This window comes from Synchiropus splendidus, chromosome 7 (assembly GCF_027744825.2).
Source record: "Synchiropus splendidus isolate RoL2022-P1 chromosome 7, RoL_Sspl_1.0, whole genome shotgun sequence".
NCBI classification, from domain to species: Eukaryota; Metazoa; Chordata; class Actinopteri; order Syngnathiformes; family Callionymidae; genus Synchiropus; species Synchiropus splendidus.
Window position 1 is genome coordinate 28,010,721 of NC_071340.1, and position 24,333 is coordinate 28,035,053.

The 24,333-nt window shown below is 53.2% G+C and overlaps 1 protein-coding gene across 29 annotated transcripts in view; it reads left to right on the plus strand.

Annotated features, from left to right (window-relative positions):
• LOC128762132 (ankyrin-1-like) overlaps positions 1–24,333 on the plus strand; it is a 54,843-nt gene that overhangs the window by 15,162 nt on the left and 15,348 nt on the right. For 22 of the 29 annotated variants that reach the window (XM_053870026.1, XM_053870028.1, XM_053870027.1 and 19 more), the window contains exons 2-19: positions 8,483–8,575; positions 18,922–19,023; positions 20,734–20,832; positions 21,102–21,200; positions 21,356–21,454; positions 21,626–21,811; positions 21,883–21,981; positions 22,041–22,139; positions 22,201–22,299; positions 22,370–22,567; positions 22,639–22,737; positions 22,802–22,900; positions 22,973–23,071; positions 23,139–23,336; positions 23,418–23,516; positions 23,572–23,670; positions 23,730–23,927; positions 24,052–24,150. In XM_053870026.1, the coding sequence (XP_053726001.1) occupies positions 8,483–8,575; positions 18,922–19,023; positions 20,734–20,832; positions 21,102–21,200; positions 21,356–21,454; positions 21,626–21,811; positions 21,883–21,981; positions 22,041–22,139; positions 22,201–22,299; positions 22,370–22,567; positions 22,639–22,737; positions 22,802–22,900; positions 22,973–23,071; positions 23,139–23,336; positions 23,418–23,516; positions 23,572–23,670; positions 23,730–23,927; positions 24,052–24,150 (2,163 nt within the window). The other 7 variants (XM_053870039.1, XM_053870050.1, XM_053870056.1 and 4 more) reach the window with 5 other exon arrangements.

Sequence of the window (24,333 nt, forward strand, 5' to 3'; positions counted from 1 at the left end):
CAAGCTCCTCAGCACAATGGAGCAGGCCTATGTCAGCCAGGCGTTTAGACTGCAGCAACAAGCTTCCTGCTACACATTGCTGTGTTCCACTTCCTTTGGAGGTGGGCCGCGGGAGCCGGGAGTCACAGCACAGCTGAGTTCAGTCAGCTTGACTCTCTTTGCACTGTTGCTCAACTTTCATGCGTGGCCACCTCACCGTGACGGAGGAAGAGCAGCGTCACAGGAGGCTTTGGAGAGCACATCGTCCAGAAGAAGAGCAGCGTACCTAACCACCACCTTGAGGTGCGCGCGTGTGGAATAGAGCCAGGAGCCATGGGGTCATGAATGACATCAAATGATTTGGTCTTTCAGTGAACGCACAGTGAGCAGACACTGACGACTCATCCTCGGCCAGTCTAGCTCGTAGCAAAGTCAGAACATCCTAATAACCCTTGTCTACAACGGAAATGGGGAACGAGATTGCTTGCACCGTCAAGTTTTCGAATGTAATAATCACTGACTTCTGAGAACCTTTTGGCGACAGAATGAGGCACAGCCAGACGCCAGTCTGCTCAGACACGGCGTGTCAGCCGAACACCACCATCGAGACACAAGCCTTCCTTCCTTCCTTCCTTCCTTCCTTCCTTCCTTCCTTCCTTCCTTCCTTCCTTCCTTCCTTCCTTCCTTCCTTCCTTCCTTCCTTCCTTCCTACATGTGTGCGGTGCAGTGCTTCTCTGCTTGGACCCAAACATCGCGGCTTCAGAAGGGTTCGCGTGCAGCTCCAAGCGTCACTCCAACGTTCAGCATCAAGTCTTGACCGAAGTTGATGCTAGGCTAGCGGTTCAGGTGAGGCTTCATCTCCATCCTTCGGACCACTTGACCCTCGAGAAAAAGTCAAAACACACTGCCATATACATCTCTTTTGCATCTTAAAGCCACATAGGAAACCACAGTGAGTGACAGCGACCGAGAATATCGCCATCACCTGTTGACGTCACTGCTGAACGCCGGCGCAATACCTGCTCCACCCATAGCTTCACAGCGCCGTTTCTAGACTTGAAGTCACAAGCGCAAGAACTGTTTTAGAGGTTTCGCGCTCATCTTTTATAGACTGACCACTTGGGTCATTTTGTTGCATTTGAAAAAAGTTCAGTCCCATCTATCGCACAGTGCATTACATTTGACTACAGTGTCGAATCAGGTCACTGAACACAAGCTACCTCTCTAATGCGTTCAATAGAGTAGAGAATATCGGGTGTAAATAGTGGAAGAAATGTAAATGTCGTTGGTTTCCATTTCAGTCAGGAATGACCCAACAATGGGCATTTCCACAGACTGTGCCCATGACTATCGTGGCACCTCTGGGTTCATTTGAGAAGTCTCCAACCCTGCACCCCCTGTTAACAGGTGCAGATACAGCGGGAAAGTGAATGTAACGTCATGCGCCTTGAGACCCTCTCACTGCACAGTTCAATCAGGGCTCTCTGTTGACATGTTCCTCAGCGTATTTGTCATTTATTTTAGAAAGAAGTTTTAAGGAGACAAACGGTGCAAGTGAAGTGTGTGTGGCCAGGTTGGTGGCTCTGTTCACTTGGCACTTCCTTGGCTGCTCATCCCCTTTTCACGCTCCACTTCTCCAGAATGGGCACCAAAGTGCCGTCTAAGGTTGCGACTATTTTAGGCCGCGGCTGTTGGATACAGTCTTCCTATTTTCAATGCTGATGGAGGAGATTTTTCTGTGGAGGTAGTTGCATCCATTCAGCACTGTTCCGGGCAGCCTGGACTGCCGTGACCTCAGGAGACACTGTCAACACACGTCGTCCTTCAGTTGAACAAAGCTAAAAATACAACTCAGCAGGCAGGAAGCTGCCATCTTTTGCCCCTGGAGTGAGCACAGTTTATCCTCCTTTGCCGCACTGCATTAAATGAAAGGCTGGCAGATGATCGGTTCCTAAACTTGTTTCCAGCCACCTTTTCTTCACTTCCCTTCTCTTGACCCGTCACTGTCTTCTCCAGCTTAAATCAACACACGCTCTCATCCCATCCAAACCGCTCCTCTCGCCTTATTTCCATTCCTCGCTCACTTTGCTTGAGCGAAGCACTGTACTTCACTGTGCGTGCCTTTGTGTGTCTGTGCTCTAAGAAGCCACTTGAGCGACTCTCACCGCAGCACCCTCAGCTGGGTGAGTGTTTCAGGGCTCAGAGCCGTGTGTTTTTCACCGCTGCGCCTCATTGTGTTGGCTTTGCTGTGCTTGAGAGGGAAGAGAGGACATGTTATGGAGAGACAGCCAGGGACATTTGGGGAGGAATGCTCAACGTCGTCTGAGCCTCCACTATTGTATTCCTCATGTTGAGGACCACTTCACTCCGGTGGAGGAATGACAGAAGGAAGGAGCATGTACATGTTTAACGCAGCTTTTTTTTGAAGTTTGCACCCCTAAACCTCCGTTCAAAGGTCTTGCGATGGTGAGCTAACTCACACGCTGCTGTCTGTGGCTCTGGAACTCTGTCTGGCTCACGTGTCTCCATGAGTTTGACACGCTAACTTTGCCAGTCTGTCCCCCGTCTCACCCGCTGGTTAATTAGTTCCTCTGTCACTGCTCCATTCCCACGTCTTCATCTTCCTCTACTTCACCGTGAACGGTATCATCCGCTGTAGCCGCGGATAAAGCCTCTGAGATGAGAATGCCAGCGGTTTCATCCCCAGATTAGAAGAAGCAACAGAGGAGGAAGGTGAGGAACGGAGCAGAGACTGAGAGCAGAGCAGAGCAGAGCAGAGCAGAGCAGAGCGGCCGAAGTGTGGAGGCAGATGCGGCTGGACTTGATACCCCCCAACATGCAGGTCACATGAGCAGGCGTGTGCAGACAGGGCTGACTCGCTGGAGTGGACATAACATACCAAGGCCACGATGCCACCCTAACATGTTTTAAATAGTGCTGAATCATGGAGAGCCTGTACCAAAGTCAGCCCCAGGAATTCTGTCGCAGCTACTGAGTGTAGCTTCAGTCAGTGGAGTCATGTTTCCCTCAGATCCGCCAAGCGCTCCTTCATACTCTCAGTTCTCTGTCTTGTCCCCCTCCCCTTCAGACCAAAGTCTTTCACCAAGGAGGCCGTGGAAGAGTCTCGGAGGTTTGGCTGCAGAGCTCTTGCAGACCATGCTTGAACCACAGGAAGCCTTTCACTGGACTGTCCGCTTTATTTGTGGCACGGCGCCATGACAGGACTTTGATTCAGGGGGGCAAAATCCATGGAACTACTGAGACTTTTTCTCTTTTTTTACATTCTTGTCAGTCCAAATGAAGAGAGCAACAACACATGGAGAATTTGTGTTTCCGTGAACACCAACAACCTCTGGGGTAACTGGCAAAGAGGGTCTGAAGGGAATGAATGGCTTGCGGGGAAAGTGATGGTCCGCCACGCTCACGTTCTCACCTCTTCATTGTGCGCTCTCCCCACACCCTGAGGCACCATCTGACACTTACGTACTTACAAACATGACACTCATCTTTCCACATCTCATTTCTCTCTGGCAGAGCGTTGGTGTGACTACTACTTGTTCAAAGTTGACTCAAGCACGTTGTCTCCGACAGGCTCCAGTGCAGCTCCTCATCTTTATCTCACAACTTCATACAAGAGGTTGACCACCTTGAGCCTTTCCACCCCTGTTTCCACATCTAATCTCATGAGCATAAACTGTCGTTGGGTGCAGGGCTGCGTGCCGATCACCAGCAGTAGCCCATGTACGTCCAGTAGAATGAGCGCGCTCGCTGCGCTCCCATGGCGGCGGCGGCGCACCAGCTGCTGGCTCAGCAGGCCTGGCATGTCGCGCTGGTGCGAGTAATCCAGCGGCCGCCCGAGCATGGCTTTGGGCAGCCGCCCACACAAAAGGCCAGACCTGAAAAGCGCCATAATGAGGCAGAGGCTGAAAGAAAAGGCATGTCTCTTTCCATTTCTCTCAGCCACAAGAAAAGCGCAACATAAAAGAATAGAAGACAAGAAAGAAAGATGAAAATAAGCCTGTGAAATCCAGGTTTTGGGCCGCGCTGTCTCTTTGAATTTATCCCTTTTTCATGCCTATGTTTTATGATGCTAATTCGATGGCAGATAAAACTAGTCTGTGGCACTTGTCAATGGAAACAGGAGAAAACAGCAGGGCGGGGCAAAGGGTGAGCGGCTCCATGTCATTAACAAAGAAACATCACATCACCAAATCCATACGTGTCTTCGTGTTTCACTAACTCCAATTCAACACCACAGGGTTCCATTTGATAGGTTTCAGTTGTGTACCAGCACCGGTGGTGAATAGCAGTTGATCCACCCACTCAGCACAAAGCTGTGCGATGGAGTTATGATCCAGCGTTTCCTGGGATCCTAGAGCTCAATTCCATTTGATTCCCTTTCTGCTCCAGTATACAGCTACGCCACTCCGTCAAGTCACTCCACACTTACTGATGCTGAATGTTGGTTTCATTCAAAATCTGTTTGTTGTTGCAGACTTTGGTGCCCACACTATTCATATATGTTCTAAATATACGAGTCATTTCAGACAGACTTTTCAGAGATTTAATATGGGCCGTTGATGTCACTTCAACAAGTCATTTCACTGAAATGCACTATTCAGTAACAGTTATTAGGCGTAGTAATAATTGGGTGAGTTGTGCCTTTTTTGAAGTACATGTTTCAATATTTGTAACGTCACTGTCATCCTTTTTGCACTAATGCCTTCAACGTATTTGCCTTGTTTTTATTGTCTATATTTCATCCAGGTTAATATTGTCTCAGCTAAGTTTTGCTTTGGTCTCGTGACCTTCAGACTGGTGGAGGCTGTGGTGGATTTATTTGCCACTTTGTATGATTTTTATATATATATACACATATATTTGACATATTTTGGAGGAATTTTGTCCCCATGCTTTGTTCAATGTGCACACAGTAGCATGTAGGAAAACAGCATTCTTTCATGTGCCATAATTCATGAGACTTTGTAACTCAGGCTTCACTCGACAGTTTTCGAGCTGATCATGACTGGACATGTCATTATGCAAGGCTTGGTGGAGCCAAAGATTATTCCATGACAGAGCTCATGCTGCTGTCTGAGATGACTCAGTTGCTGCGGGCGGGCACTGAAGGTCATTTGGAAACGGAGGAGGGCAGTGAGGAATGGCCAGGGAGAGTGAGAGGGAAAAGAACGTGTGAGGTCAGAGGTTGAGGGGACTCTCCTCCACTTCACTTATTTATGAGCTCTGCAGAACGGTCACCTCTCGACTCTGTGGTTTCTGCTGTGGCGTCAGATCCCAGTGAAAGCAGACTAATCTTCTTTCTCATTTCCATACACAGCGCTACCTCGGTTCTCCACCACATCCAACCCTGGAGTGGCCGCTCCAGCACCTCCCCTGTGACGCTCGACCACGGTCCAGTGCGGAGACAGCAAAGGTTTCACTCCTCAATAGGAAGACAAAACAGCTAAACAGCTAAATGGAGCTAACGGGACACGTCTGAATACAGAGGCTGCGTTATACACAATAACAGAGCGCCTCGTGGCTCAGCTGATCGCTCCACACACGTTATGGTTTTTTCGGCTTTTTGGGGGGCGTTCCAGTTCTGGATTTTGGTTTAGAAATCCAAAGCAAAAAAATGTCCCAATTTTTGTTCGAACTCTGATTCGTTCGAATTCCGAGACGTTCAAAAACCGAGGTAGAATTCATTGAAAGATTAAACATTTTTCAGCCTGTGTCAGGTGGTTGCCAACACTAGGAAATGTAACAAACGTGCAGAACAATACGCACATGATTGTGCTTTTTCATCATATTTTGTCCAACTTTCAATAGTAGTCAACGACTCCCAGCTGCAATGTTTTTGTCTGCTTGTTTTTCAGTGCTTAGCTGGGAAATGTTCTATGTAGATGCGCTCAGTTTTTCTATTTAGGCTGCAGAAGCCATGAACCGCTAAACGGGAATAAGCAGCAAAATGACCGAAGTGAGGTGGTTCCAGGCCAGCGAGTGACGTTGGATGACGGCCTGTTGGAACTTCAGTTTGGATTGAAATCATTTAGAAAGAGCTTGTCACAACCCAATTGAATCTTTAAATGTGAATGAGAGCCCGACGGTTGCGAGGCAGCTGGTTCAGACTCAAGCTGAGTCAAGTCAAGTTTCCCCGGGACGACTGAACTATCCTGCGCTGGCCTTCTGCATTTCTCTGGGCGCCACGCTGGTGAAAGGTGCAGCGCTTGACTGCTGGCTCTTGCCTGGCGACCCGTCTGCGGTGTCCTCTGGACCTGCACTCGACTGACGTCTGTCACTGGTGAGGCCAGCGCCAGCCCCTCTTCAGGCCATAACCCCGAGAGACACTGCGATCATACGACTGCTCTTCAAGACGGGGGGTGGGGGTGCTGCGCCGATGCCACCAGTCCCAGCCTTTCATCCTTCTAATCTACGGCGTCACGGGTGGAGTCCCCTCCGTGTCTGCTTGATGCCCCGAGGCTTTGCAGCAAACGTTATCAGCAGCTCGCTCCCCTGGTGCCCCCCTGCGCCCCCTCGCTCCCTCTCATCACCAGCCGTCTGCTACTTAATCCAATTATTCTTCTAAGCTGACACGCTCTGCGACAAACCTTTCGATGTCACCGTCAGAATCCAGGACACGCCAAGGTCGCCCCGACACCTTTACAGAGTTGTGTCACCCATTCACCGACGTCCCGAGTCAAGATTCACCCGCTGAGTCTCGACCCTTGAGGTGGCTCCATCTGTTTCTCTGTCCTGCCCTCCACTTCCCCGCTGCTACAATCCAGGAGCGCCGGACACAAAAGGTCCCGCTCTCTCTTTTGTCAGCGCTGTGTATCTCTGCCATGACATCAAATGCTCGTTCCAGCCAACAAAGACAAGCAGAGGGCTACATTCAGATTAGGCTCAGGGTGAACAGTTAACAGAGGATTTGGTGGCGCCAGCCATGGTGCTCAGTCAGAGAGCGGGAGGCTGCTGCGGTGGTGTTTTGTGGCGAACCAGGTTCTCCTGAGCTTGTTTGGGTTTCCAGAGGGAGCTGATCCTGAAGGCGGCCGAGGTGTGTGGCAGTGTAGTAGGGTTGGCCTCCCGCCACCGTGGGATAAGCAGCAGATGAACTGTGTACGTCACTGGCTAGCTGAGTTGAGAGGCGTCTCATTAGGCCACTGAATACATGCAGCAAGTGACTCCGAGGTGGATCCATGAACCTGTAACTCTCTGCCCATCGTAGCAGAGGTGGCTGTGCCTGTTGCTTGTACTGTGACCTAGATGCTTGCTCACTCACTGGATCCTTCCCGTAAGAATGTGGCTCCTCCAGGCCGAAGGCCATGACTACATTGACTGACAGAGTTGCTGCGTGTTCCTGCCGAGCTCCTCGTACCAGCCCAACAGTGTGCAACCCCCTCCTGGCGCCACTGTGGCGCTGGCCTACCTGAGAGCCGACTGGTCAGGGCCCTGCGAAGAGCGAAGCCTGAACTCACAGACATGAGAAACACACACCACGCCGGCTTGCTAGAGATGTGTAGACCACTTTGGCTCTTGTTTTTCTGACCTCCATGATGGTTTCACATGTTGGCGGTCGGGAGCCTGGATGGTCACGGGCGCGAACGTGGCTGCAAATCAACACTGTTCTCTAGTCCTCCAAGCCGACGCATAACTGCTTGCTACGCTGCATCTTAAAGCCTCGTCCAAAGTAAACATTCTTCACCTCCACACAGAGGGTTTCTGCTGCCGATCACAAGGCCGAGCTGCTGCTGACGCGGCAAGAGTCCAAAACAGCAGCTGGTGAGAGTGGTGTGCCTGGGTGTGTGTGGGTGTGTGTGAGAGAGAGAGACAGACCCGCTGCGTGTTTGATATTTAGGTGCAAATAGCAACACCCTCACAAGGATCAAAGTTCAGCCAGCCACAGAACAGCCGCGGCTGAATTTCACATGTCTTACTCCATGTGCGGCGCCTTGCATGTGGCGTGGGACAGTATAGGAGCCTGGACTCTGGGTAAGTACACCTGGACCACAGCTCCTCCATCTGTGCTTCACCACTCACCATCCAGCATCCACACCGTGTGGATGTGGAGCCACATCAGCCATGCCACCGGTTCTTACCTGACTGTTTCCCACAGGGGGGTGGGCATCACTGTGGGCCTGGGGCTGGATCTGGATCTGGATCTGGCTCTGAGTCTGGGTCTGGGTCTGGGACTGGATCTGGATCTGGATCTGGGCCTGGGTCTTGCCTGGCTCTGGCTCCGGCTCTAGGTCTAGGTATGGGTCTGGATCTCGGTCTAGGTTTGGGTCTGGGTCTGGGTCTGAGTCTGGGTCTGGGTCTGGGCCTGGGCCTGGGCCTGGGCCTGGGCCTAGATGTGGCTCTGGCTCGGGGGCAATGGTCTGTTTTTCCTTCCTCCTGTTTCCAACCTGTGTCTGATTCTAACCTTGCTGCCTCCTCTCCTCCTCTCTGTCTGTTCCTCACTGTCACCATTAACTGGGCTCTGTCTTTATGTCGTATGTCCTTTTAGGCAAACGCCGTGCATCGCTGGCTAATCGATCAGGACAGTAGTGTGAGCTCTGAGATGCCGGATGGCCAAGGAGTATGGCACTATGATGATGAAGTAAATATCTGCAACACCTATATCTGGCTTTTCTCACTTCTATACATGTATCTCTATCAATATATATATCTGTATATATATTCTGTTGATGACCATCTTGTATCTGTCACTTAAAGTTTGTCTCACCGTTGTTGCTCTGCTGTGGTTGTTGTGTTTGGTCTTTCGCTCTTCTGTTCTTGTGTATCCTAGTCATTTGACTTTCTAGTGTTGTGCTAACTCAGTCAGGTGTCAGTCAAACACAAGCTGGAGCTTTTTTTCCGTTCTGTCCTGGCTCCATGTACCGTACTAACTCGCTGGTTCACCTTTTCCACTCACTTATTTTACTCTCCATCTCACACGTTTTCAGTCTTAAAGGATGGACCGCGTGTTAGGGCTGCACAATGTGTTCGTCCATGGATATTCTCGCCTTGACTGGACGGAATCTCTTGTGAATCAGACGGCTCTCACTGTCAACACTAGCGTTGAGGGCCGCGACAGACGTGGGCGGGAAGGCGGAGCTCCAGCACCAACACGGCCAACACGGCCTGCCCTTTCATTGGGCCGCTTTCCAAACGGTTGAGGCATGTTGTCAGACAGACACCAAAGTTTCTCCCGCTTCAGTGATGGTCAGTGTAAGAGCCGGATGTGTTCACATCCCCTGCACGTCAACATCCTCAGGAACAACCCTGAGAAATGGAACGTCGCTGTTGTGCAGCCCTAACCTGACTTCAAATTCACACCTATATTTTCATGTGGAATTTCAAAGATGTTCCCTGAAAACGCACGCACACACACACACACACACCTGCGGTCCGCACTAGCCTTTCCTCACAGCAGTATTTCACCTGTGGCTTCTTACGTGCTTGTGTTGGTGTTGAGGTTTGACTCCCGGTGAGACCGAGTGTGTGTGTGTGTGTGTGTTGTGTGCCGTCATGTTTGCATGCCTCTCTGTCGCATGTCACCGTCTGTGTTTTAGTGCTAAGGTGATTGTTCTCTGCCTGTATTTTTGTCTGCGCCAAGCGCCTGGGATGTGTTGGCCCAGGCTTCTGTTGCACCTCTCCGTGAAGATCCTGAAGCTACTCAGCCAGTAGAGGGACCTTCACGGAGGTGCTGTCCAGAGCCTGGAAAACCCCTTCCAGCCGGCTCTCTCCTCTAATTCCAGCCCCCCTCTTGCTCATGAGCAGTTTCGTCACCTCCATGCTGCTCCCAGTCATTTGGAGCATGATGCAGGTGTAACTTCTGAGCTGAGGGAGGGGACGGACCCACCGTGCCATCTGGGAGTGCAGTGACCAAACTGACTCCCGAGACAGCTCATGGCCCATTAGAAAGCAACAATATTGCTGGTGGATCTCTATCTCTATTTTCTCCTCTGCACTGAATCGGCCTCTTCTCAGTGAATGTCTGGAAAGAATGCGCCAGCCTGAAGTCACGCTTTGGACTGATGCATGTTGCGCCTCTCCCTCAAGGAACGCTGGCTGACAGGGAGCAAAATCTGTGACATCTAAGAGGATGGTGCAGAAGGAGGCTCACAATCTTTGCTCCTGGAGACAGAGAGAAGGTAAAACGGAAGTGTCACCAGAGCTGTGCCAGGAGCCAGAAACCCCTGCTGCAGGGTGTCCACGTCCTCCACCGGCCTTCCCCCAACGTTTGCCTTGTGGTGTCTGGGCAGCGCAAGAAGAACTGGGACCAGACCTTAGAAATGAGGTAGCGCAGAGATGGGGAGGCACTCAGCCAGTGGATGGAGCAGGAGTCGAGCGACCAGAGCTGGTGAACTCCAGCTGGATGAGTGACCCCCCGAACACACAGCTAGTCCCGTGGTAGTTTGCCATCTGGGCTTACGTGGTCAGCGCAACAGAGTGAGACGCCAGCACAGAGAGGCGGTAGCCGCCATTTCATGTCCAACGCAGGGCGAATACCAAATGCTTCCACTCAGGTGGAGGAGCTGATGTTGGCTGTACAATGGTATCAATCCGTCTTTAGCGACAATTTTCCCAGTGACGTCCCGAAAGACAGAAATCCACTTGCCCCCTCCTGACCTCGAACAGGGATCCAGATGAGGTTGTCTGGCCTGCGGCGAGGAACTAGAGCTCAGGAAGGACAAGGCTTCCTCTGGCAGCTAGCCAAGAGAAGGAAAGGTACGGTGGCTGTTGTGCGTCACACTCTCGACCATCATTTGGAACAGACCTCATCGTCCAGCGACAGAAGAGTGGCAGCCTCCGCTCACCGTATTCTTACTGAGGCCCACAGAGGTCCGTCCAGTTTGAGTCCCTCTCAGAGCCGAAGCATGAGCAGGTCGCAGGGGAGCCAACTGGGGGACGTCAAGGGCCTGTGCCAGGAGGCGGCTGTGGTGGGCCCTCGGCGAGTCCTAGGAGACAGATGCGGGGCCAGCCAAGCCCCATTCGTCACAGCGCGGCAGCACGGCAGGCTCCGTAGGAAGAAAGCAAAGAGTGTCAGAAGAATCTTTTCCAGCTGCTCCCGCCCCACTGTAGGTGCAGACTACATTAGGACGGCCATTCAGCCCCAGCCACCAGCAGTTGGCTGTAATTTGTTTCGGCTGCGGGGGCAAAGTTCATTTACATGTGAAAGGCCATTCAAATATTGTAAATCTCATTTTCATCCCAGGGTTATTGGTAGCAGTTCACATAATTCAGATGAAAATTAGAAGGGGAGGGGGGAGGAGGGCGCTGCAGGAGCGGCTGGAGGGACGTCTCCGTCGGCCAGACTGGAGAAGTCTTCTCCTCCTGTGGAGCCATGAAGAAGCCAAGCGCCTCTGTGGTCTGGGACCACGCGGGGAGTAGGCAGGAGGGCGCGCACGCACGCACGCACGCACGCAGGCACGCAGGCACGCATGAGCATGTATTCAGGTGCATGGACGAGGAGGCTCAAATACCTGAGACGGGCTGCTTTGTTGCAATACCAGCTGCTCCCTCCAGGTGGGCTTCTGAGCCACTGACTCTTCTTCTAGAGATTGAACAATAACTCGACAAAACTTAGAAGCTTTCATTTTCCAAATCACAACTTCTTGGACCTGGATCTTATGAGCGTAGTCGATCATGAGTCACATCAAAGCGGAGAGAGAAAACGATCGGCTCGTCTCTTGACCAACAACTGGATGAGCCTTTCCTGTTTCTTTTCAAGGTGCCTTCACGCACTTCAAGACTTTGCATCTTGGCGCTCGGCCTGAAAATCCTCTGGCTGCGTATGTGAGACATGGACGTGTGCGGACACGTGTGCGCCGGCACGTCACGCACTCGCTGGCGTGCGCTTGACTGACTGAGTGAGTGAGTGAGTGAGTGAGTGAAGGTGATGCAGGGCGTTTAAGTGACAGATTTCATGTTGGACATGAAAGCTTTAATAGTCAACATTTGAATGAGGCAACTGAGAGCAGCGATGTGAACAGAGGAGGTGCCTGAGATGTATGTTAATAAGGGGCTCACGTCAGATCTTTGGCACTCGCTCTGCCACTCAAGTGTAGAACACAACAGCATGTGTGTTGATGAAGATCCGAGCTGTCAACAAGACTGCACAAGAGCATGAGCTGAGGCTCGCCACCTCCGGCTCCCAACTGCTTTGACAGCGTTTTCCTCAATCACCAGGGAATTCTCTGCCACAGAGAAACGCTCGGAAACTGTTTCTTCTCCAGGACAGATCCAGCACATGATTTGTTTTTCAAGTGCAACATCTGATTTCCGCTGGATAGTCGGAACAAGCGACGCAGTACGTGATGAGCACATCCTTTTGGATTCTCAATCTTTGTCCCAAATGTTCTCGCCTTTTAAGCCGACCTCAGTGCGTCAAGGGGAGTCACACGTGCAGTCGGACTTGATCCAGACATTTGGCTCTTGTTCAACGTTGGCAGAGCAGCAACTGTTGTAGTGCATTATGGGACATGCCGTATGAGTAATGGCCATGTGTTCCAAATGACAAATCATGGGGATTTAGTCCAAAAGTCTAATAAGTCCAACAAAAATGTAATATTTTTCAACTGAGCTTTAAAAGAAGTTGCATTCAAACCTTGTGTGGGACTGAGGTGAGAACATTTTTACCTTGGTGACTTTCACAGGATGAATGGAAGGAGCTATAGACGTGGATCCGGGTCAGATGTTCTCGGTCCGCCCCGGTTCTTCTAACCACAGCGATGACTTCTGCTCCCTCGCTCCAGTTCTTCCTCACCTCCAGCTCCACTCATGAAGACGAATGAGCGTGGGCTCCTACACTGACACACGACTGCCATCATTGCTCTTTATCGCCCTCATCTTTTCTGCGCTCTCTCTCTTCCCCTCAGTGTCTGACGGCCTGACTCTGTCCCCTACAGGTCGAGCTTCAACACCTGTTTAAAGTGCCACGCGTGTGATCGTATGTTCTACACTTGAGTGAGCCTGCGCCGACGTGCCAGCGCTCTGTGGCCCAGGCAGGTTTAATGTGCTCCTCTGTCAGTGCCGAGGGCGAGCGAGCTTCACGTTGCTCGAGAGAAGCTGAGGGCCGGGCGCGGAGGTGAGCGAGTGCCTGTGTTTCGGGGTGGAAGTAGTCTGCTAACCCAGCGACGGGTCTCTGAAGCTGCTGCATGTCATGTGTCACACGACTGAGCCTGGTGACCACGGTGGTTTTCCTCACCTGCTTCTCTGACGGAGCCTTCTCCCAGCACCCATGCTGTGGCCTGGAATGTCCATTAGCAAGTTCTCCAGAGCGGTGAGGCGTCGTGAAGCATCAGGGAGAACTTTGGACCTGGACGTCAGTCAGGTGTGTCACCCGCCCACGTCTTGAAACTCCCGGAGCAGACAGTGTCAGTGGCGAGCTCCGCCCAGCCGGCCCCCATCGTGATGTCTGACATGTATCTTGAGCCACACGCTGCCAACGGCTGTAGCTTCATGTCCTGTGAGGAGCTCCTTAACTGCGCTCTGTTTTCCTGGGCATGAGCAATAAACCAAAGACAAGTGGGGCTTGACACAGGGAGCCCAAACCCAACCCCAAACCTTCCTGTGGCCTTCCCTGACTTTTTCTTGGGAGAACACAGTGGAGAGAAACATAGTGCAGTACCTATCCAGTACTTCTCCCGGGAGCCAGTCGGAATATTGCGGGTGAAGTCAGCTGGAAGAGAACGGGAAGGAGGATGGGAAACACACTTTCTTAGGTCTGACATGATGCTGCAAATGAAGAGGTACCCCATGAGATGTTTTCCCTCAGGTCACGGTCCAGTGCTATTGAGAAGTGCATGGGTTTCTTACTACACCCCCCCTTCCTTTTTTCACAAGCATTTATCTCCCTGCATGGTTTTGGCAGTGATGTGCTTTTCCCAGCGTTTAGCCAGGAGGGGGGGGAGTGGAGGGAGAGGGGGAGAAAAGAAGGCCTTTTCAGGCGAGGAATGACGGACGCTTTATTAAAAGAGGCAGGGCCTTTTAAGAGGCAGGCCCCTTCATGCCCCCCCCACCTCATGTGTCTGGCCCATTGTCACGGGGCGGCAGCAGCGCCCCCCCCCCCTCCTTCGCCAAGCCGGGCGGCTTTGTCACTGTAAGTCACCCTCCACACTAAAACACAGCCCAATCCCCAAAACACAGCCGTCCTCCAGCGTAACTCCAAGCTGTCGCGGTGGCGTTCAGAGAATGGTTGTCAGAAACATAGAGGGCACGCAGGGACGGGCGTGAGGCGGCTGGCGGGAGGAGCGCGGCGGCAGCGGGCCGCAGAGAGGCCGGCGCTGATGGCGAGCCGCTGGCCGGATGTGAGTGTTGGAGCTGAGAGCGAGGTGTTTTCAGACAGCATTCCACCAGAGATAAGGCCCCCTCACGCCCCACTCCACCATCTCTCCACCCACCAGCAAGTGTCCGGCTCGCTGAAGAGTGTGTTGGAGGGAGGGTGTGTGTGCGTGTGTTTACAGGGGGCTGCAGGGAAGATAGCTAGGGTTTGAGACGCAGCAGAAAGAGAGCGGAGGCCCAGCAGGCCAGCATGCCGGTCCAGACCGCCACTTTTGGAGTGAGTAGTGCCACCATTTGATGTTGTCCTCCTGTCGTCTTCTGTCGCTCTCATCCTCTGCAACGCTTCTCTGGGCTTCTTCTGCTCCACCCCTGACTTGACAGAGCTGCCGATGCTCCTGAGGCCATTTACACCTCAACTTCCAGGCGTTTTCTCTGTTCAGCTCTGAGAGCCGGCGTCAGGCGCTGGGTCGGCGCGGCTGCTCACATATACGTTAGCACGTGAAGGGAACAGCTCAGAGCAGCATCCAGCGCGCAGCTGTGAAAGCTGACATTTCAAGGTTGGACTTCAGGTGTCGGTGTTGAGCACCAGCTAATTCCAACTGTTTATCTAGCTCAATGAACGGCGCCTCTCTTGCGACATGGGAGGCAGTCTGATCGTCTGTGAGACTTGAATGAGTGTGCGTCCAAGATTAGTGCATCTGGACTTGGGTGTGTGCTGCTGCTGCTGCTGCACTCTTAATCTTGTTTTTGACTCGAGCTGTTTCTCTGTTTGATGTGGAGATTGTCCAACGTCAGCCAGGATTAGCGGCGAGCCCAGGGTCAACAAACCCAACGGACTCGTGCCATTCTTCCAGGGTGGCTTCACTTGAGACTGGGCTGAACAGGCGTTTGGAGGCTTCAGAGGCAGATGATGGTGCAACACCGAGATATTAACCTGCTGCTAAAGACGCACTGCAGCCATGTTAAGAGCAGCTTTGATGTTTGATTCAATAGCCGTGTCTCCACCTCGCCTTGGTCCATCTGGTCCAGTCGTTGAAGGTTCTTTAGCAGTCGAACCAAGTGCAGCGAAGCACTCGCTTACTTTTTAACTGCTAATGTTGTTGTGTGCTTGACCATGGTAAAGTCAGATCAACGTCCGACGCACTTTTTGTGATAACATGACTTCAAGAAACACAGATGCCAACAACTAAATCCTCTATTCTCTCATCTTAGCAGCTTCCTGCAGTGTCACACAGCGTTGTCACATCAGTTGTTAAGTGTCAGTCATTTCATTCGAGCTTTGGGAAGGTAAAAGCCTGTTTCACACCTAAGTACATGTCTGGAACAAAGCGACAGCGTCACTGGTCGCAGTGTTAGTGTCAGTCAAGGGTTGAGCAGAGCAGAAAAGGACAACGGGTGAAATCCCAGTGGAAGCGAGTGGCTCTGTCTGAGCAGGTATGTTGCGGTGCAATGGCAGCGCTCCCTGAAAAGGAGGCGGGGATAGAGCCAGCAGGACACAACTTCCGCTAACAAAGATGGGCATATTTAGTCGTGAACCTGAGGAGCACCAGTGGAGACAAAGCGGCAGGCGTGACTAGGGCTGGATTTGGGATGAGACAGGCTTCGACAGCGTTGATGGACACGGAGGTGACATTTGCACATTGAGATCCAACGGAAGCAAGGTGGCTCTGATGCATGCGATACTTTGCTCTATGTGTGGCAGGTGAGTTTCATACAGTATGCTCGGTATTGTTCTCTGCTGTCGGTGAGGCCAAACTCGCACAACCCTGCGCTCGTCGTTTCTACTGCCAGTTAAAGCCCGTGGTCCGGTTTTCAATGATCTCGCCAGATGCTAGTAACAATCTTAACCATGCATCATCCCGTACTCTGTTGCTCGCGCTTCAGGTGAGTGGTGTTTTCACGCTGGCACAAACTTGAGGTGGATTCATGGAACTAGAAAAGCACCAACACTAACCCTCAGCCCGACCTACACCAGCCAGCTCTGTGCTGGACGGCTCCATCTTTATGGCATCTCATTCATCACACAGCTTGATGCCAGAATCACGTCAAAAGACTGACGGAGAGCTCCGCTTCGGTCGCCTCTGCACGCGCACCTCTGTGCCGTCTTTTCGCTCTACCTTTTCGTCGCCCGCCGGGTGACTCCGTCATATCATGGAAAAGCAAATAGCTCCAGCGGTTTCAAAGCCTCTACCTTGGCAAACTCCTTTCACTTCAACCCTGTGATCGATGAGGCCGGCTTCTTGAATAGAGCTCTCCTTCTCTCTCCGGTACAATCACCGCTGCAGCATGTTCACTATAACCTGACGCAACTCTTCATCATCCCTCTGGCTTTCACCCTCTTTGTCTTCTCCACAAAGGGTCACAATAATAACCATGACAATCTCATCCACCGGCGCCGTGGCTGCCGCGGGGACAGACAGAGAGGGACAATCGACAGTGAGGCCGCCACAAACACTGGGCTACACAGAGATGGGGGCGCAGCATGTGGCAGAGCAAATAATGCAATGGGACATGACGCTTTGCCACTGTTTGGAAATGAAAGCAGAGGCAGAGGGATTTACATGGGGAGCGCGTCAGTTCTCCGGCCTCCTGTAACTGTGTCCGCGGCAGAGTGGTCCCCGGGGTCGCCGTCGCCCTGACCTCCCCGGGCGGTGCACGTGAAGGCCGGAGTGAAGAAAAGGACGGAGAGAAAATCAATGTCTGCAACAAACGCAAGTCAGCAGAAAAGCTGCTGCAGGAATTTCCATACGGGCTTCTCACACCCATCCGACTGCTGTTGTGGTGATGGATGATGGCGAGGAAACTAGGTCCCTGCATACATGAGCTTCCGCTCCACAAATAGCAGCCAGAGCTCCACCTGGTGCTGCGACTGCACGTCGGTCAGCCCAGCGTGGTACAGGTGTGGAACAACAGTGCTTGACTCTTCACAGCGCTCCATCTGAGTCGGAGTCATATTCCGTTTCAAGTTAAAGTTGAAAACAAGTGCTACTGTGCGAGGAGGAGACTATTTCATTCACAAAGCGTTCCGTCTCCTTTGTCTCTGTAGGGACACTCGGAGAGGCACTATTGAGTTAGGATGACACCTGGGCTCTGGTCCTCCCAGATACAGACGTGCCTCCTCTCCACACACGCTCTCGAGCGCGCGCGCGCGCGTGTCCAGCTCTCTGACACTGCAGTCAAGCAGCGGAGCCTGATGTCATCCTGCCTCCTGCTGCTGCTGCTGCTGCTGCAGCACACAAGAGACCCAGGGTGGGAGGGGGGGTCTCCACAACTGTCCCGGTGCCGGGCCCCGCCTGCGGCATTAAGCCAGTCAGGTTTTGTGTTTTGCCCCAAACCTGCTGAATGCTGAATGAGCTGGCCCTGTGGGAACCATCATTGACCTTGGTCTGAAGCTTCCAGAGGAAGGTGGCAGAGGAGAAGATATCATTATCTTGGTCTGTGTGTGTGCTCTGCTCAGGAGTCGGGGTGTGGCCCCTGCGCCCTTATCTTTGATGCACAGAGCTCGCTTGACGCAGGCAGAGTTCCAGCGAAGGGGACCCCAGCAGGGGGCCCAGGCTGGAAGCCTCCGACCCCGGAGCTCCTGCTGAGCGTCAGCTGTATTTGATGACGGCATGTTTGTGGGGTTACCATGGTGGTGGCAAACATCATGTCTGCATACCAGGGCCACAATGGGTAGCCTGCATCTTCGTGGTGGAGGGTCCAGGCAGCAAACCTCAGTCAAGGTGGAGTTTTGGGCAAAGATTCTTCAGGAAGGAACAGACATGTTTTTAAATGAACAGCTTGTTATTATGACCACCTCAAAATGAGGACCGTATAAACAATGCCAGGCACACGATTACCGCTCCGACGAGGCGACACGCGCTGTTTTTGGTAGACGGGGAATGTGTGTGCGCTTGACTCAAACAGAGCGGACGCCACCTCAGGGCTCAAACCTCAAATCAATGGCATCAAAGGACGGAGAGTTAGCCGGGAGAAGTGAGGACCAATGGACTCAAGTATGCAGCTACACAATGTGTTACTTATTGGAAATGAAGGTGGTTGTCGATAAGGGGCCAACTAGGAGCAGAATGTGACCTGAACAAAGTGGAATCAACGGGAAGATGATTTCTGTTGAATTGAAAAGGTGGTGTAAAGCCCGAGTCAGGCGGGACCAAGTGGCCAGCACGAGGAACAACAAGGCCGCCAGCACCAAGTCCGGTCGGGTCACTCTTCCACTATTGTTATTTCAGGAGGTGTCACCATGTCACTCGTGAGGACTCAGAGGAGGTTCGCTGGCATGTCACCACCACAGGCAGCACAGCTGAAGGCAGGCTCTTCTGAGAGTGCAACATCTCACATGGGAGCGTGCGTAGATTCACAGCGGGACGTCGTCGATCACAGGCGGGAAAAAGGGGGAGGATTATTGAAATGGAACGTAAAGGTGGGGGGTTTGCCGCAGTGTGGTCTTCCTTCAGTGGCTCGCTGCTGCTCCAGAAACTCCTCGGTCTGTCTGGGCAGATGAAACCACACCTTCAGTGTGGTGAGACAGCATGACCCGGTGACTGAACACGGACTGTCCAAACTCCCACGAGGCAGAATAATCGATCATCTCCCTCTCCTCTTCCCTCTTCTATTGTCCACTTTACATTCTCCTCCCCGCCTCTCCTCTCTTTCCACTTCTCCCTGTGTCTTCTGCAGGCAGATGCTGGCAACAGCTTCCTCCGAGCAGCCCGCTCTGGCAACCTGGACAAGGCTCTGGAGCACATTAAGAACGGCATTGATATCAACACGGCCAATCAGGTGAGAGGGAAGAGTTCAGTCAGAAGTCAGAAACAACACAGACTACTGAAGAATATCCACCCACACCTCAGACAAGAGCAAAGCTTTACTATGAAGTCAGGCCAGTTCAATGTCGGTGGCAGTGGTCAGTCACCCCGAAAAAGAAAAAGATGCAAAGAGCTTAAAGAAGGTAAGAAAAGGCATTTGAGTTGTTGCACAGCGTGACTAAAGGAAGGAACTACACAGGGAAGAGAATCCACCGGAAGGATTTAGCTGGGCAGCGACATGTCCAGAGGAGAGACACTTGAATGTTGCCTGTTTCACGCCATGAAAGCAGGCCAAGCCTGCGGGTGACTGTTCATCAGCAAAGCTAACGCGACTCTAACTCTGAGATGACACGAGGCCACTGCTCTACAGGGAATTAACAATAATGATATTTATTATCTTCCATTGCTTTTCGTACTGTTGTGCTGGCCGTAACTTGACACTAACTTCATGAACGCAGTGGAAGGGTGGAACGTGGCGCACGGGCCGCTCCAAACATGTCATTGGGATCTCGTGCCGCATGTTGACTCCACGGTGAACTGAACAAGCCCAACCATTTCTGTGTCTTTCCTTCAACTCTGTGTCTGCATGCTGGAGTTCACCGCTCTGCCACACTCCTCCATCATCCATGTTCCCTGCGATTGTTCCCCGAGAGGCAGAATTAGTCCCCTCCAGCCACCGAGCCCCGCCAAAAGTGGATCTGTGTGGCGGAGAGATTGCAACAGCTCATTCATCTAACTTAGTCATGGCAGAAGGTTGGCTCAATATTGCTGGAAAATCTTGTGTCAGCGTTTCTAGGAGGCCTGTTGGCGTCATATGAAGCTTACAGTCGCTGCCGTGGTGAGGAATGGAGCAGTGCACTGAAATGGAGAGAGCCTTACTGTCTGGAAGACGCAGCGCTGGCTAGCTTTAGCTTTAGCTTTAGCCACACTCAGATCCCAGTCGGTCACTATGTGGAGTGTGAACATCCTGCTGCCACGGACATGGGCGCGCAGGAGGAGGCTCACGAGCTAACGCGGGTTGGTGCGAATGCCTCGGCCGACAGACGCCTAGCAGAGAGAGTGGTGAACGCCTCACGGCACTTGATTTCCCAGCATGACTGCCACAATTCTGTCTCGGTGAGACGCAAACTGACTTGTCACAACGTGAGAGTCCGGGGTCCAAACTAACACGACGGTGAGTTTGTTGCCATTCCGGCTGAACTCCATGTGCTTTTTCCCTCCACCTGCTCTGCCTGTCTGCTCCCTCCACCCCGAGCCTCTCGCGTCACGCTTGCTCCCCTCCACCGCCTTGTTCCTCCGTCTGCAGTAGAGTGATGGCGTGCTGTGGTCTCCCCACTCAGGAACAATATCAGTGGTGTGGGAAAGGTCCAACCTCACATGTCCTGTGCAGCTGAAGGAAGGCTGTGTGAGGTCAGACCTATCCCACACGGCTCGTATTCTTCCTGGACGCCAGGCCGGCGGCCTGCCATCCCCGTCAGTGCTCCTCACCCCATCAGATGAAAGTGCTCTCATTAGTAGACTTGACTCTGACGAGCATGCCGCTGTAAGTATGTGGGCTTGGATCACGGCTGCAGGTCTTTGCATGGCATATAACCACTGCGTTCTTGTGGAGGCTTGACTTGAGGGGCACGTGCACTCACAGCGGGGACCCTCAGTTTGAGGTCTCTTCTGTTCTCTCCTTCAGAATGGGCTCAACGGGCTTCACCTGGCCTCCAAAGAAGGCCACGTCAAAATGGTCCTGGAGCTGCTCCACAATGGGATCGTGCTGGAGACCACCACCAAGGTGAGAGCCTCTGTCTTTCACAAGGTCTTGTTCCGTACGAGCTGATCTCACGGTTCACATCTCCATGCAAACACCTGAGGTCCAGCACAGTCTGGCCTGCACTGGCATAGCAGGCCCACCTGTTTCACATGAGTGAGCGTCACCCGGCAGGCCAGCCAATCTTAAACTGCGCCTTGTGGCTCAGCTCTTTCTTCAACAGCACAGACCAAAGGTTCTGAGGTGTGGTTTGTGGATGGCACATGGTTAAGGAATGTCCTGGCGTGTTACAGAAAGGAAACACTGCCCTGCACATCGCAGCCCTGGCAGGTCAGGAGCAGGTGGTCACCGAGCTGGTGAACTACGGGGCCAACGTCAACGCTCAGTTGCAGGTACAGCTCCGGCCGGCGCTCACTGGAGCAACGCTGTCTGTTGGCACCTGTCTCTGTTGAAATATCTCTGTTCTTTTCATCTGTCCATCCTCTCGCCGTCTCCTCTTGGCTTCTGCTGCTGTGCTCTTGTGTGCGTGTGCGTCGTCCTGAGACAGAAAGGCTTCACTCCGCTCTACATGGCTGCACAAGAAAACCATCTAGAGGTTGTGAAGTTTCTCCTGGAGAACGGAGCCAATCAGAGCATTCCAACTGAGGTATCCGAGGAACAGAGGCTCTTTCACTCAGTAATCCTTCAATTCCTGCTCCTCTGCGCTGATCCGGACTTGTGTCAGTCCATTGTGTTCCGTTGTCTTGAGCTGTCTTTCCTCCCTCTTCTGCCCGCGGCTGCTCCCCTCCTCTGTAACACTGGTTACTGTGTGCCGCAGGACGGCTTCACTCCTTTGGCCGTGGCTCTCCAGCAGGGCCATGAAAACGTCGTCGCCCTGCTCATCAACTACGGCACCAAAGGCAAGGTCCGTCTCCCCGCTCTGCACATCGCGGCTCGCAACGACGACACGCGCACGGCTGCCGTGCTCCTGCAGAACGACCCCAACCCGGACGTGCTCAGCAAGGTCTGACGCTCAAGCCTTGTCTCTCCACTCTCAACTGACGGTGAAACTAAACGTCCTTTCCATTGGAGCAGACTGGCTTCACGCCTCTGCACATTGCTGCACATTATGAAAATTTGAACGTGGCTCAGCTGCTCCTCAACCGAGGCGCGAACGTCAACTTCACCCCAAAGGTAAACATGGGCTTTACGGGATTGTCTTTCGCACTGTAAACTTGTGCGTCCTTCCGCAGAACGGCATCACTCCTCTGCACATTGCAGCCAGGAGAGGGAATGTCATCATGGTGCGGCTGCTTTTGGACAGGGGCGCACAGATAGATGCCAAAACCAAGGTGCGGTAAATGTCCATGGACTCCAGCTCCTCCCCGAGCTCACCTCCTTTCCTCCTTCCAGGACGAACTCACCCCTCTGCATTGTGCGGCAAGAAACGGCCACGTCAGGATCATCGAGATCCTCCTTGATCACGGTGCCCCGATACAGGCGAAGACCAAGGTGCGCCAGACTCCAGGGCCCAGTGCTTCCTGACAATGAGTTTGTTCTCACCATCGCTCGCTCTCCGCAGAACGGCCTGTCGCCGATCCACATGGCGGCACAAGGCGACCACATGGACTGTGTCAAGCAGCTGTTGCAGTACAACGCGGAGATCGATGACATCACGCTGGACCACCTCACACCTCTGCATGTTGCCGCCCACTGCGGCCACCACCGCATGGCCAAAGTCCTGCTGGATAAAGGAGCGAAGCCCAACTCCCGGGCGCTGGTCAGTGGCGCTGGTAAACCCGCTCCTGCGCGCCCTGTTTCTTGGCTGACTGCAGCTGTGTCCGCTCCTAGAACGGTTTCACCCCCTTACACATCGCTTGCAAAAAGAACCACCTGCGTGTGATGGATCTGCTGCTCAAACATTCCGCCTCGCTGGAGGCCGTGACGGAGGTAGCAAGCTGCACATGAAGCCGCCAACGTAAACGCGTCTCTCATTCTGATGTGCTGTCTTCAGTCTGGCCTGACCCCGCTGCATGTGGCCTCCTTCATGGGTCACCTCAACATTGTCAAGATCCTGCTCCAGAAGGGGGCTTCACCCAGTGCGTCTAATGTGGTGAGTTCACCTGCTCGGTGCAAACTCCACCCCTGGAGACACGTTGTCCTTCCTTCTTCTGTGTGGGATCAGAAAGTGGAAACGCCGCTTCACATGGCGTCGAGGGCGGGACACTTGGAGGTGGCCGAGTTTCTGCTGCAGAATGCGGCACCAGTAGACGCCAAGGCCAAGGTGGGTGCGGGAACCGCCTTGACGGCAGTCAAACGACATGAAAGGAATCACCCCTCTGCATTCTCAGGACGACCAGACTCCCCTGCACTGCGCCGCACGAATGGGTCACCAAGAGCTGGTGAAGCTCCTCCTGGAGCACAAGGCCAAGCCGAACTCCGCCACCACAGCCGGTCACACTCCTCTCCACATCGCAGCCCGCGAAGGCCACGTGCACACAGTGCGGATCCTGCTGGACATGGAGGCCCAGCAAACAAAGATGACCAAGGTACGAGCTTCGCCTCACAGTCTGGTGCCGGAACTGGCTCGGGCCCTCACGCGGCCTTTTCTCTCTTTTTCTCATCGGCAGAAGGGCTTCACGCCGCTCCACGTGGCCTCCAAGTATGGAAAGGTGGACGTCGCCGAGCTCTTGCTGGAGCGAGGGGCAAACCCCAACGCTGCTGGGAAGGTAGCGACCCCCGGCCTTGGTAATGCTTGAAGAGAGTGACGGGCGTCTGTTGCAGAACGGTCTGACTCCGCTGCACGTGGCTGTGCATCACAACAACCTGGACGTGGTCAACCTGCTGGTCAGCAAGGGCGGCTCGCCGCACAGTGCCGCCAGGGTAAAGGAAGGAGCTCTGGGAGAGAAGGCTCGCCTCACTGACCATTGCGTGCTCCTCAGAACGGCTACACTGCCCTGCACATCGCGTCAAAGCAGAACCAGGTGGAGGTGGCCGACAGTCTTCTGCAACACGGAGCTTCGGCCAACGCGGAGTCTCTCCAGGGCGTCACACCGCTGCACCTGGCCTCACAGGAGGGCAGGCCTGACATGGTCACCCTGCTCATCTCCCAACAGGCCAACGTCAACCTTGGCAACAAGGTCAGCAGAGAGCAACATTCAAGTGCTTGCTGGACCCGCCAAGAACGAGCACTGTCAACGCCGCGGCCAGAAGCAGCTGCTTCCCCTGCCCATCCAACAGTTTCTGCTCCTCTGCTCCCCACAGAGTGGACTGACTCCGCTCCACCTGGTGGCGCAGGAAGGTCACGTTGGGATCGCCGATATACTGGTGAAGCAGGGAGCATCGGTCTACGCAGCCACACGAGTAAGACGTGCAACACAAGCCTCGTGTCCGTGCGCCGTGGAGGCGGCTTATTGACGTCAGCCACTCACGCAGATGTGAATCATATGTCACTTGATCCTTCATCATGAGGCTGAAGAGAAGGGGACACAAGGCAACGCTCCACTCATCAAAGAACCTTCCCAAATTGTCCCTCACGTTCCTGCT